Source organism: Rhizoctonia solani, chromosome 8 (assembly GCF_016906535.1).
Source record: "Rhizoctonia solani chromosome 8, complete sequence".
Taxonomy (NCBI): domain Eukaryota; kingdom Fungi; phylum Basidiomycota; class Agaricomycetes; order Cantharellales; family Ceratobasidiaceae; genus Rhizoctonia; species Rhizoctonia solani.
The window spans coordinates 1,820,114-1,833,204 of NC_057377.1; the positions used below are offsets into that span (position 1 = coordinate 1,820,114).

A 13,091-nucleotide genomic window follows, 5' to 3' on the forward strand; every position below is an offset into this window, starting at 1 on the left:
GGTCATGTATTTATATCCCCGCAACGCCATGGACCGAAGCAAACTTCTCTTTTGGTGTCGGTGATGCCAAGGTTTCATTTGTCCAGGGTTTGAGCGGTGTCACAGGATTTTGAAATAACAACGACTGGAGGTACTTGTGGGTATTGTCGTCAGACGCGGCTTTTCCTTGCAATTGCGACACATCGACAATCCATATCAGTAACACAGATCACAGTACACATTATCTCTATAGCACGCAAAAATCAAGACAGAGGCTTCGTATCCAACGTTGAGTATGTAGGCCAATTCGAAAAGACAAGCCCATGACAAGCGATAGCGTAAGGCAGTCTGCTTCGATGTTTTATGGCACCGGAGTAGGTGATCATGAGTGCGTCAGCCCGTAATCCACGCCTTCATTTGAATCATTCAAGTATTGTGCCAGCCTATGGGTTTATTCTCGAGGTAGCCAACTCAACTGCCAAGCACTAGCGGGGAAATAGACTAGAAAGAATAAGAACAATTGCACAGCCACGCTGATCATCATCCTTGGGATATTTGTAATTAGCAGGCTGATGAGAGTTTACGGGGTCTTCTTGTTCTAAAAGGCGTCTTTGTCAACGCCTAATGGTTACGAAACGGGGACAAACCTCTTTCTGTTAACTTTTAAGCTCTATGAGGAGTCAGATCGTTTGTAGCTGGGTAAAATATTAGATTGGTTCATAAACATGCATATGGATACGGTCACTTGATGTATAATTGGGTACGTTTCCGTAAGGATTTCTTCTAAATTCGTCGTCCTAAATCGGTCCGTCGGGACGGGACGGACTTGGCCCGCACGGCGGAGGCTGTGCTAGTGCTTGGACCTCATGTATCGCCTTTCCGTAAGGAACGGTCCATGTAAAATAGACTTTACTTCTAAAATCATAATTGAAATATTGATTCTATGCGTGAGACCTAATACAAACACCTCTTGGGCCATTGAAGTTATATATATATGTAGTACATCCACCTTGCTTGGTGCGGAAGTCAAGGGCGGCTTAGATGGAGTGGAGGCACAATCTTTGCCTTTCCGGCCGCGAGTTACGTTGGAGATAGACAAACGATTTGTGCTAGACATTGCAGCTAAGCATACGTGATAGTCGGTTGGAGACAGCTGCGATAGGGGCGCTCGCTATTTGTTGACAACGGCCCCTATCCCGTGTCTTAGATGAGAAATAATGATTATTTGACGAATATATGCAATCACCTTAAGTCAGCAACGTCCCGATAAGGTAAGAGATCGGCGGGATGTTATCTTATCAGCGCGATCAAGTGTCATTTCATAGCTAAATACATCCTTAAAAAATAGCAGGGGGGGGTCGACCCCCCCCTGCTAAATAGGTGGTCCAGATATTTAGAACACCCCTTCTTCAGCGTCTAGATCTGTATCCGACGCATTTCACATCGAGTTCCACGGTGCACACTGCATCCGGGCTGGGCCTCACCTCTAAATGAGCACTTTAGAAAGGCTCGACCGTTCTAAATCCCTTACGGAAACGTACCCATTTACTGAAATGTTGGTTTCGATCTACGAATGGGAATTTATAATTCATTTTACACGACAGCAATAAATTTCATTGGCTCTGAAGGTCTCCGCCCTCGAAGGTACATTATACGCAACCGAGAGTCATGCTGCTTTCTGGTCTTATCAATTTATGACCCAAAGGTCTCGATAATAAGCTCGATAGGTCAACAGCAGCTGCCTGATAGCACTGGGCTGTTGGAGCTGTCTGAGTTTTTCTCGTCGCAATTGGAGATTGTTAGTATTTGAATTGTATTTGTTTAGTCCTTTTCACAATCGACCACCTATAAATCAGAGTCCCCACTTCCGTGTGTATAGAAATTGCGCCTCCATATTGCGATCGGTAAAATCAATAGTAAATCTTGCTCAAAACACAAATTGATAAGGGCAAGAGAGCTCAAAGGGAGGTCGCTACATAAAGATGAGTCAAAGTTACAACTATGAAGAGCGTACAGGCAGAGGCGAGGGCAACGAGTGTACTTGTTGCGAATCATCTAGTTACGCCCGAGGATTTTTCTGAATAGATCGAGAGCTTTTGTGTCCATCGTGGGCGCTTCATCTTGGTACGTTTCCTGTGTTGCAGTGTCAGAGGTCGGCAAAAGCGTAATGCAAATAGTGAGTTGTTTCATCCGGGATCACTCACTGGCAATAGATGTTCAGTGAACTCAGACTCATATTGTTGTACTTCCACTGGGATGCCTGTGGTTGCAAAGATTGTTAGGGCTGAGCACTCTCATATGCTGAATCAAGAAAAGGAAATAACACTGACCCCTTTGGTTGATCAATTTTGTCTCCGAGCGAGTTAGGTATAGTAAACATTGAGCCCGAGTGCAGGCAACATAGAGAAGTCGTCTGGGCACGTCGATAATGCTTACTTCAGAGACACGAAGGGTGTTTTAAGTCACAACGTACCGTTCCTCGTCGATGCTAATTGACTGCGACTTGTGATGAGGGTATACACCATCAACAACTACAGTTTAAATGAGCGAACCAAACATAGGCTATAGGTACGTGGTGACTTACCACTTGGGACGAAAACCACGGGCCACTCGAGTCCTTTTGCAGAATGACAAGTCAAGAGAGTCACTTTCTGGATTGGATTTGAGTCTATTCCAAGGTGTATGCATACATTACTACTTACCCCGGTATTGAAATCATCGACTCGAGACAATTCCCTCATGAAATCAAGGAACAATCGTACTGGCATTGGCCTAGGTGTTTCGTTAGACCCATTTCACGATCCCATTTTATCGTACTTACCCAAGTTCTTTTTTCCCTTTGAAAAGCTTAGCATACTGTATAGTTCGCTGTACATTCCGAGCACGCCGGGAGTAATTCTTCGTAAAGTTTTGCATGAGAAATTCGTGGTAATTGGTAGCCTCAATGATATAATGAAGCAGATCTGCTGGGCTCGCCCCCTGAATTATGTCATTGCAGCGAACAAACAATGTATAATCATTAACTTACCTGATGCATGAAGTCTCTAAGATGACGAAGTATCCTGGTCAAAAGATTTGAGGCGCTTATGCAAGATGGATTAGTATCCCGGTCATAACCACCTCGAACGCGTTGCAAGGCATCAAACAAGGTAATACGATGCCCGGCAGAGCGAGTCATAAGATCCGTAATAGCCTAGAATTTATTCAAAACACGGAATATAGCCCCAGTCCAGAGTGTTTTACCTTTTCATCAAGCGCAAGCGGCCCTTTCAGTGCTCGTATTACCATTGGAGTATGCGCATCGTTGATTGCGAGCCGTAGAAATGCAATCAGACTTATAACTTCAAATTGCTCCATTAATGACGGCTCAGGAAGTTGTCGATATGGGATGCCAGCCTTGAACAATACTTGAGAAAACTGATCTGCTGACCGGTTGTCCCGGACTGAGGTAATTCGGATGATGAGTTAATTCGTGGATGCATAAAACAGTTCTTACAAAGAATGGCGCAATCTCCGTAATCAATAGTTTCAGCAGAGTTCGTGACTATGCGATTAATTTCCTCGACAATATAAGCCTCCTCTTCATGTTTGATGTCGAGGCTTTTTTTTACGGGCTTGGGGCCATGGGGAGTGTAAGATGTAAAAAGAGCTTTAGGTGGTCTTGTCTCGTCTGACAATGTACTTCCAAACTTATCACATGTTCAAAGTTAGAGCATAAATGAACAATACCTTGGGAAATGATATCGATTGCAGTTTTAATGATTGAGGCGGTTGATCGATAGTTTTCTTCAAGGTATATCTCCTTCGTTTTCGGGAGGTCTGTATTTTATGTCAAGTGGGCCTTATGTCAGAATCTTCGTAACACTACCTACCTTTCTTCATTTGTCGAAAAACAGTATCATCTTAAAAAGCAAACTCATAAATGTTCATAATCGACGAGCAATATCAACGCTGACATACCTGCTCCTCGCCACTTGTAAACTGATCATTCTTCGTCAATTTGGTTCAAGAAGATGCTATTATACACTAACTCGACTGGTCGGGGTCGCCAACCACACTTATTGACCCTCTGGTGGCCTTGAAAAGCTCCTTAACGATCAGATATTGAAGTGAGCTTGTATCCTGACTTTGGTAATAGCATTATGTCTGGTTTATCTCTATCAAGAGAATAGAGAAGATATACATACAATTCGTCTACAAGCACATGCTTCAACCGACCGACTTCCCTTGCCCAAGGTACAGCCTGAAGTAGATCCAGCCCTTTGCTAAGCAAGTCTGTGAAATCAAGTGCGTTGGAAGCTCTCAGCGTATGAGAATAGGAATAATAGAGCTCAAGGAGAAGCTTTGATTGGAGCTGAATTTGAGGGCTATCGTGGGCTGAGCTGTTATGGTCTTCTCTCTTTCGCTTGAGCTCTTCTTTTATCATGGAATCTATTGCAGCGCCCGGGGTGATTTTCACCTTCTCTTTCACATTTGAAAACATTTCGTATAATTCTTTAGCTAAAAAATCCTTTGTAAGATCTTTGCCTGCTTTTTCTGAAAGATGCCGGAGAACCAGGATACTAAGAGTCCGCAGTCAAAGGTCAGTTTATAAATTAGCGCCAGAGTTTCGCACCATTCGTCTTCATCCCAGACCAAAAAACCTGGTTCTACGTGGACCATGGTCCCGTAGCTGCGCAGATAGCTGACAATTCGCCTGTCAGCCCCCCCCCCCCCCATTACATCTACAAACTGGGCTCACTTTAAACAAACGCTATGAAAAGTCCCAAGCTTAATGTCTTCAGTGGCATTTGAATCAAGGTATTGATATAGCCTTGCTTTCATTTCTTTTGAAGCTTTTCTCGTGAATGTAACGGCACATATTGATGACGGAAGATACGAATGATTGAGAACGAGATTAGCCAGGCGTGAAGTCAGAACTCTTGTTTTTCCAGTGCCGGGTCCGGCAAGTATTTGAAGTGGGCTGTTTGGCGGAAACATTACCGCTATGGTGTTTTGGCGTCAAAGCAACGCAATACGGTGGTATAATCGAGCCCTACCTTGACGCTGAGGTCCATTCAAACCTTCTAGATGGTTTTTTATCGCCATTTGACGAGGAATATTCATAGAAGTGGAATATCTGCGCATGAGTCCAATCTCTAGTCGCCTCTTCATACTTGTCGAAGTACACTGATCCAGGCCAATATTCTCAGTACTGTCCCAGTCAAGCAATTTCAAGCGCGTATTTCGAGTTTTAGCTTCAGGTAGTGAGGTCTAAGACTGTTATATTATCGCCTCTCGCTAGACTTATTTCGTACACTTCAAGTATTTGCTGTTTGACGAACTCTCAAATCACGAAGGGTGTGTGGCTAGGATTTGAAGTTAGCTTCAGGGTATCCGATAGGCACGTGACAACTTACCACGTTCCCATAACGAGTGTCCAAATTTAAATCGACCATGAATCTCCCGCAATCTACCAAACCCCTCTCTTCAAAAGACGAACGTGTACTCAATGCTCTTGGAATAGAACTTCTTGCTGCATCTGCACAAGCCAATGTTCCGCATGTAGTAGCTCTATTGAAGGGACATGCACCCGCTTGGTTTCAGGATCAGACTACTGGGTGGGGTGTTCTCCATTTTGCGGTTGCCGGTGATGGGAGAGGGAAATCGAGGAAAAAGGAGGATATAGTCAAGTGCGTCGAACTACTTTTGGAAGCTGGTGCCCCTTGGAATTCCTGTGAGATTACTACGTCGCTTCGGGATCTGATCTGATGATCCGTCGTAGTGGACGAACTTGGAAACTCTCCTGGAGATGTGGCAATATCACTCAACGATCGAGAATGCTACGAATTGATTCGAGACGCAGGATTAAGATCAGGTGAGTGGCCGTTTTTTGATCATTCTCATCATCTAATCTTCAAACATTTAGAATTTGCGCTCCATGTAATTCAGGCCAAAACCTCTTTAACTGCTTTGAGGGCTGAGGATTACACAGCAGCGGGCTCAACAGAAGAGTTTTTAAAGTCGAAACTAACCTATCGAAAAGATGAAAATGGGCAAGAAATTGTTCTCCTGGACATTGACGGAGAGGAAGTAGGCGTCATGATGGGATGGGAGAAACCTATTAGTGCGTGAACGAATGACGATAGAGATCTACGCTGATGGAGCTTGGTAAAAGTGGAGGCTACTGTTCGAGCTTTATGCCCTCCTCAGGCAAATACCAGCGACAAAGGTCCAACCATTCTTAATGTAGGATTCGGGCTTGGTATAGTACGTCAACGCCAAACATTGATTTCCGCTCATAACTCACTGATCAAAAGATTGACACCTTGTTCCAATCAATCGAACCACCTCCCTCTCGGCATGTCATAATCGAACCGCATCCCGATGTTCTAGCACATATGCGCTCGACCGGTTGGTTCGATAAACCGGGGGTGGAGATTTTCCAGGGGAAATGGCAGGATTTCACTAGACCTGATAGGATTGGGGAATTGATTGGGGACCAAGGAGGCTTCGACGTGATTTACACAGATACGTTCTCGGAGGGGTATAGTGGTATGTGTGAAGCAGGACCTTTGTTTGATTTACTCATTCGAGTCAGATTTATACGAATTCTTTGAACACCTTGGCGATTTGATAACTGGGCAGGATTCCCGGTTTAGTTTCTTCAACGGATTAGGGGCTACACGTAAGAAATGCATTTTTGAATGGAGTAGTACACTAATGTTTTGTTTGTCGCAGAGGCAACATTTTACGATGTATATACCAAACTTTCGGCCCTTCATCTCGAGGACATGGCTCTGACCACGACTTTTGAAGATATTGACATTCACGCAGCAGCGGAGGGATCAGGCGCATGGGGCGAGACACGAAAGTACTTTTCATTACCACTCTACAGGATGCCTATTTGTCGGCCATTACAGGGATGATTGTATGCTATAAAGAATGAATTATGAACCGACATGTGCCAAGCCTCATGCAACACAACCCAAGGCCTGGAATCGGGGTTAATAGATAGTCGACACAGTAGACGCTAAAGCTCACCACTTCGGAGAATGTGACGTTCATTACTTTCTGGAACTCGGTTTTATCAGCGGTGAGAACTAGCGCCTCTACCAATTACATTCTATGAGCGCTGTGACTTTATAATTATCCAAGAACTCACTTTCGTCGGCCACATGCAAAAGATAGTTTCCTGCCATTGTTCTATCAGCGTTGACCCATTGAGGAGCCAGCTGTTTCTTCCCAGAGTCATATGTCCAAATCGCACTCTGAACCTTTCGTTCAAAGTTTTGAACCTTGTCAAAAGAATTCACACCTTGGACAGGGGTCGAGCCAGATGCCGTCTGAGAGGTCAAGCCGATGTACGCATAGCTGGAGCAGGTTCTATAAGTTGAACATTGGTTAAAGTCAAAGTACACTTACTGGTGACTTCCAGATACTAGGTTATCGTTTGTGGTGGTGAATCCAACAACTATGTAACCCATTAGCCAAGCTTCAGAAAGTGATTATGGGACGCACTGCCTCCGAGCATCGGCATGTCTGCACTCGCTCCCCCGACTTTCAAATTTAATTGATTCGGGTTGTTCCGTGAGACGCTGAATGTAACAGACAGAGCTCCGACAGTCGTATCTTGGAGTGTACCATACTCTCCATATGAATTCCTCTGAGAAGAGAGGTACCCAAGAGGCTTGGTTCCTTGGTAGACTCGGATTCTGCATGTAGTTTGGGAAGGTCTAGTACCTAGGTTCAACCTTCATGAGCAGGACAGCAGTTAAGTTAACAGTAAATGCTAACCAAATCCTATTAGGTCCCAAAGGTTGGTTGATTGACTTGATACCGCAATTGGACAAAAGGCGACCACTGCAGCACAGAATAAAGAAAAGCGCATATTTAACAAGATTTCGGTGAAAGAATGACTATGGGTTAAGGAATGTGAATGCAGTGGGGGTTCGAACTAAGGGACAACAGTCAGGCGACCAAGGTTCATATAGGGCTCGGGACCCTTGAGGAGGTTAACGACCGGAACGTCATCAGCCATGGCTGGATCGTTGGCCACGGTTTCCAACAAATAGAGTCTGTTCGTCCAAATATTCGATCAGAACTTCGATTTACGGAGCGCCGAGGGGCGCAAGTGACGTCCCTATTCAATTGGATTCAAAGACGGAGACAGATATAAACAATTGGATCAGTACAGTAAGGCACGATTGGGACTTCCTTCTATATGTGGGAAATGTAAGAAGGCTAGGTCGTCCTGCGAGGACCTTGGGAGCCACCAGAAATTATCGCAAACGGGAAACCAGGATGTGTTTTCTGTCATGCCGAGAGATTGATGCACTAGCATTCAAACATTGCCAAAGTTTTTGTCATTATTATACACAAGCTATAGTCTAAAATGTGGCTAAAATTAGAATGGGGCCGATTAACAGCAAGGTAAAGAAGTTCTCACCACCTCGACAGGAGTGGCACCCTGTGCCTCGAACTCCTCTTTAAATGTTTCCCCAAACTTTCCTTTGTCTCCAGTGATTATCAACACATCTGTGAATCGAGCATGAATTTCATTTCAACCAGCCTAGCTAATATCAACGCTTACTTTGCTTGTCCACGTACAAAAGGATATTTTGGGGTGTTGAGCGATCGGTATTCACCCATTGGGGAGTAACTGATTTCGTTGACGAATTGAATGACCAAATCGCACTCTCAATTTTCCGATTGTAATTCTGGACCTGGTCGAAAGAGTTGACGGCCGTTTGGGGGACGGCGCCGGAAGGCGTCCGAGATGTCAAACCAATGTATGCGTAGCTGAAATTTGCTTTGAGTTCGGCACAAGACGATGGTATGATCCCAACGGTACATACTGGTAGCTCCCAGCTTTCAGATCATCGCCCTCGTTGAAAAACCCAACAACTATAAGAGCCATTTGAGCGACAATTGCAATACCCTTCAGAAGCATTGTACTTACTTGCGCCCAGTGCTGGTGTGTTCACGTTGGCTCCGGTAACACTCAGATCCATCTGTGTTGATGTATTTTTAGGAGTGAATGTGACCTCGATGGCTTCCGTAGACGAGTTGGTAAGTATACCATACTCTCCGGACTCATTCCGTTTCGATGAAATGTATCCGCGAGGAGTAGAGCTTTGAAGTACTTGAAGTTTACACGTTGTGGACTTGGCTTCGGCTTTCCGGGGAATAAGTCTAACAAGCTCGCCTCGATAAAGTCACTACATACCTCGAGGAGCCGATATACCGGATACGATGCCCGAAAGACAAGCAAGGAGCGTAACAAAATACAGAGTGTGATACATTGCGAAACCTGTCGACCAAGAACAAACCGAGACCTCAGAGCGTAAAGTCGAGCACCGAGCAGGCTCGAGTTTATATATCCATGTTTCCCGAAGTCCAGACCCTTGCGTTGCTACCGGCACCTATTTTTTCTGATAACTCTAAAGCACACTATATAGAGATACGTCATCATTACCGACCCAGAGAGCTGAAGATCATTTTTGCCTCGATAGGGAGAAGCAAGTGCGCATATGGGGACGTCAAGTTTCATATTTAGGAAGCGCCGATTCTATTGAGTTTTATTCCGATCGGTCAAGGAGCGATCAAGGGAAAGATGTTCAAGGTGGGCTGGATTCCGCCTTGTGTGAAAGTAACGGTAGCAAGGTAGTAGCGACGCGAAGGAGAGAAGTCGCCAGTGATGATTTCTGGTGTCATAGCCAACAATGTGGTGAGAGAAAAGCCGGACAGAGTTTGGTGGACAATGGAGGCATTAGGTTTATGCACCAGATCAATACGAGTGTGCTCGAATACATTATTTCTGGCGCAGGCAAATCGACAAGGGTAACTAATCAAGAGCACAAAACACGTGATGCTTTTGCTACATCTCATTTTCCGGCCGAACAGCGAGTTAATATGGAATACATGCACGGTGATATCTTTATCAGCAAACTCTCAGCCAAGGTCCAACATCAAAACTAAATGCGCCCCGTACCTCTCCTAGGCACAAAGAAGTCAAGTACGGTGTCTTGGTTGCGAGACCAGAGGTTAACGTTGAAAATTGTTGGCTGCTGCCTCTTTGAGCTTTGTGAGCTAATCTGTCGGATAAACTGTATCCACTAATACGGAGGTATACCACACCCACGAAAATGTCCTCCCGGCTTGAGGTATCGGTATCCAGCTAAGAACGCCGAGTTCGCCGACGCCTGGGACTTACTCAAACCCACCAGCCCAATTTCCCCGGTTCAAATGACAAAATTCGATCATTCCGCACATACATCCCCACTTGAAGAATATCACGTGACCGTCCGGAATACTGTGATTTGCATCCTAATTTTGCATCCGAACTGTCTGTCGATCATCGAACGCACCCTCCGTCGACGGCGTAGCGCAAGGTAAGACGGTCTATTCATATATGCATATGTTCGCGGTACCACTACACCGTCCGAACCGTGCACAAAACGCACCACTGTTGGACCCTCGTCGAATGGATCAACCCACTCTCCGCTTGATGGACTCGTAACTGACACTTGCAATCCAGACCTCCCCCTAAAATGGCGTCTCAAATCTCCAAGAAAAGAAAATTCGTAGCCGACGGTGTCTTCCGCGCCGAACTCGGTGAATTCTTCACCCGCGAACTGGCCGAGGAGGGATACTCTGGATGTGAAGTCCGTGTCACGCACGCCCGGACCGAAGTGAGTCTGAGCCCAGAAACATTGTATGCGCCGGATTTCCTAATGCGAGACTGAACTTTGGGAATAGATTATCATCCGTGCGACTCGTACCCAAGACGTGTTGGGTGAAAAGGGACGCAGGATCAGGGAGCTCACGTCGCTTATCCAAAAGCGGTTCAAGTTCCCCGAAAACTCGCTCGATCTGTATGCTGAAAAGGTGCAGAGCCGTGGTCTTTCGGCTGTTGCGCAGTGCGAGTCGTTGCGGTACAAGTTATTGGGTGGACTCGCTGTTCGTCGGTGAGTTTGATTCGAGTTTTGGTTGTGCGAGGGGAGTAGGAGCTGATTCGCCTGGGGGAAATTTAAAAAGTGCATGCTATGGTGTGCTCCGATTCGTTATGGAGTCTGGTGCCAAGGGTTGCGAAGTCGTCGTTTCTGGCAAGTTGCGCGCTGCTCGTGCCAAGTCGATGAAGTTCACCGACGGTGAGTTTGACCACAATTAATCTAATGTGTGACTGATTGGTTTTGGGGCAGGCTTCATGATTCACTCTGGTCAGCCCGCTCGTGACTTTGTGGACTATGCTGTCCGACACGTTCTCCTCCGTCAGGGTGTTTTGGGTATCAAAGTCAAGATGTGAGTTTTCAGGTTCTTTTTGGTTGCAATTAATGTGTGGGACTGATGGTGGGGTGTATAGCATGAAGGGCTGGGACCCTACTGGCAACCTTGGCCCCAAGAAGCCTTTGCCGGATACCGTCACGATCCAGGAGCCTCCTATTGACAAGGTCGTTGCGGAGCCCACGTCCGAGCACGCTGGTGCCGCCGAGCCCATTTCCGCACCTGCACCTGTGAGTCCGTCATCTTATCAATAAGCACCGTGGCACTGATGAAATATGTATGTCGACAGGCCGCAGAGGACTATGGTGTCACGGAGGAGGCGACATACGGGGATGCTCCTGCCGAGGAACAACCGACTGCTTGATTTCCTTAGTTCTTTTTGTACTATGCTTTTGTTTGAATGCCAGTGCACTTTTGGTGAAATCCGATTCATGTGTGATGAAAGGTTCATTTGGGTGGTCTGTGTGAAATTTGCAGTTACGTCAGCCGAAATTTCGATCCTTGGATGAAGATCATCATTTGTTTCCCTTCCCACCTGCCTCATCTCGCCTCGGTGCGACTATTTCTTCCTTGTATTATTACCTGGCTTGGGAATATCATGTCTATGACTCTACGGGTGTCGAGAACGTTATCCAGAGTTCCTACTCGGACCCTCGTCCGGCTCTATGCCTCCCAACCACCCGAAGCAGCAGAAAAGAAAGACAAGGGCCCGACGACACTGGTCCACCCACCTTCTCCACCACTCGAATACGACAGACACCGTTCTCCCATCTCTTCACTCTCCAAAAACCCATGGGTGATTCGCGCCGTAAAAGCCATCGCACCGTTCATGGGCTACTATTCCAAAACGACAACCGCCATCCGAGAGACGAGGCCCATGTATGCCAAGTGCGGCGAGCGACTTGAACAGGAGACTGATTTCTTGTACAAGGGTGTGTTCCCGTTTGTCTCGATTCTATAATAACCCCCCCGTGAGCTCATATTGTTGGGATAGAATGCGCGCTCCCGCCGACGTATCAGACCTGGTTCCAATTCACACTCTTGCACGTTCTCATTCTTACTGCGCGACTACGGGCGCTCCCGCCTGATGATTCAAGGACGTACCAGGCTGAACTCATTAACCATTTTTTCTTGGATATCGAGCATCGGATGAGGGCCGTTCTTGGTGTGTCCCTTCCCTTTCTTTCCCTGGGCAAATAAACTAACGAACGGATGATCAGGTCCTAAAGTCCCCGAACGAATCGTCAAGGGATACCTCAACGAAATGCGCGACCAGTGGCGTGGCGGGGGTGTTGCATTCGACCTAGGGATCATTGACACCGACGCCACTCTGGCCGGAATGATCTGGCGCAACCTCTTTGCTTCGCGCGGTGCTCCTCCTCCTCCTCCATCTTCATCATCTTCAAATTCATCTCTGCAAGACGGAAAGGAGAGAAGGGTCTTGTTGGCGAGTGCGCAGGATATCGAGTTGCCATCGTCGTTGTACAAGTTTGTTGTCCATGTGAGGAGAGAGTTGAAGCGTCTCGAGGGGATATCGGATGAGGATATCAAGTTGGGTCACATTGGAGAGTGGGGGGCGGTGTGTCTCTTTTTTTTCCCTTAGGTATTTTGGTTGTTGATTTGCTGATTGGGGTGTTAGGTATCGTCTATTCAAGCACCCGAGGGAGCGGTGGATTACGAGGCGTGGCAGGCGACGGGGCAGACGATCAGGACGGGAGGAAAGCAGGCTGCTGCGAGTGGATGATTTTGCTCGATTCGTAGGTCGCGGAGGATAAGGTCTGGATTATTTGGATGGGGTATGCCATGATGTTACGATTAAACACAGGAGCAATGAACCAATCTCTAAT

The 13,091-nt window shown here is 46.4% G+C and overlaps 5 protein-coding genes across 5 annotated transcripts; 3 read left to right on the forward strand and 2 right to left on the reverse strand.

Moving 5' to 3' along the window:
* Positions 1-2,034: 2,034 nt before the first annotated feature.
* RhiXN_10012 (UvrD-helicase domain protein) lies at positions 2,035-5,133 on the reverse strand (the record flags this gene model as incomplete). The annotated part of the gene is made up of 18 exons (XM_043329828.1): positions 2,035-2,112; positions 2,184-2,263; positions 2,310-2,392; positions 2,453-2,510; positions 2,564-2,630; positions 2,682-2,751; positions 2,801-2,958; positions 3,008-3,172; positions 3,223-3,422; positions 3,476-3,649; positions 3,709-3,798; positions 3,852-3,881; positions 3,940-3,960; positions 4,011-4,105; positions 4,167-4,541; positions 4,595-4,663; positions 4,721-4,964; positions 5,019-5,133. 18 exons carry the CDS (start codon positions 5,131-5,133, stop codon positions 2,035-2,037), a joined length of 2,172 nt encoding a protein of 723 aa, XP_043182662.1.
* A 282-nt stretch (positions 5,134-5,415) lies between these two features.
* RhiXN_10013 (uncharacterized protein) lies at positions 5,416-6,887 on the forward strand (the record flags this gene model as incomplete). The annotated part of the gene is made up of 7 exons (XM_043329829.1): positions 5,416-5,695; positions 5,744-5,836; positions 5,888-6,085; positions 6,137-6,228; positions 6,279-6,513; positions 6,560-6,646; positions 6,700-6,887. 7 exons carry the CDS (start codon positions 5,416-5,418, stop codon positions 6,885-6,887), a joined length of 1,173 nt encoding a protein of 390 aa, XP_043182663.1.
* A 45-nt stretch (positions 6,888-6,932) lies between these two features.
* Positions 6,933-9,511, reverse strand: RhiXN_10014 (uncharacterized protein; the record flags this gene model as incomplete). Its single annotated transcript, XM_043329830.1, has 12 exons — positions 6,933-6,953; positions 7,003-7,070; positions 7,124-7,332; positions 7,384-7,432; positions 7,480-7,701; positions 7,756-7,915; positions 8,408-8,496; positions 8,552-8,760; positions 8,817-8,865; positions 8,921-9,136; positions 9,188-9,383; positions 9,437-9,511. 12 exons carry the CDS (start codon positions 9,509-9,511, stop codon positions 6,933-6,935), a joined length of 1,563 nt encoding a protein of 520 aa, XP_043182664.1.
* Positions 9,512-10,511: 1,000 nt separating this feature from the next.
* RhiXN_10015 (ribosomal protein S3, C-terminal domain) lies at positions 10,512-11,608 on the forward strand (the record flags this gene model as incomplete). Its single annotated transcript, XM_043329831.1, has 6 exons — positions 10,512-10,652; positions 10,720-10,928; positions 10,999-11,111; positions 11,163-11,262; positions 11,324-11,474; positions 11,534-11,608. The coding sequence occupies 6 exons, from the start codon at positions 10,512-10,514 to the stop codon at positions 11,606-11,608; spliced, it is 789 nt and encodes a 262-aa protein (XP_043182665.1).
* Positions 11,609-11,842: 234 nt separating this feature from the next.
* Positions 11,843-12,988, forward strand: RhiXN_10016 (ubiquinol-cytochrome C chaperone domain-containing protein; the record flags this gene model as incomplete). The annotated part of the gene is made up of 4 exons (XM_043329832.1): positions 11,843-12,176; positions 12,239-12,409; positions 12,465-12,823; positions 12,884-12,988. The coding sequence occupies 4 exons, from the start codon at positions 11,843-11,845 to the stop codon at positions 12,986-12,988; spliced, it is 969 nt and encodes a 322-aa protein (XP_043182666.1).
* Positions 12,989-13,091: the final 103 nt, after the last annotated feature.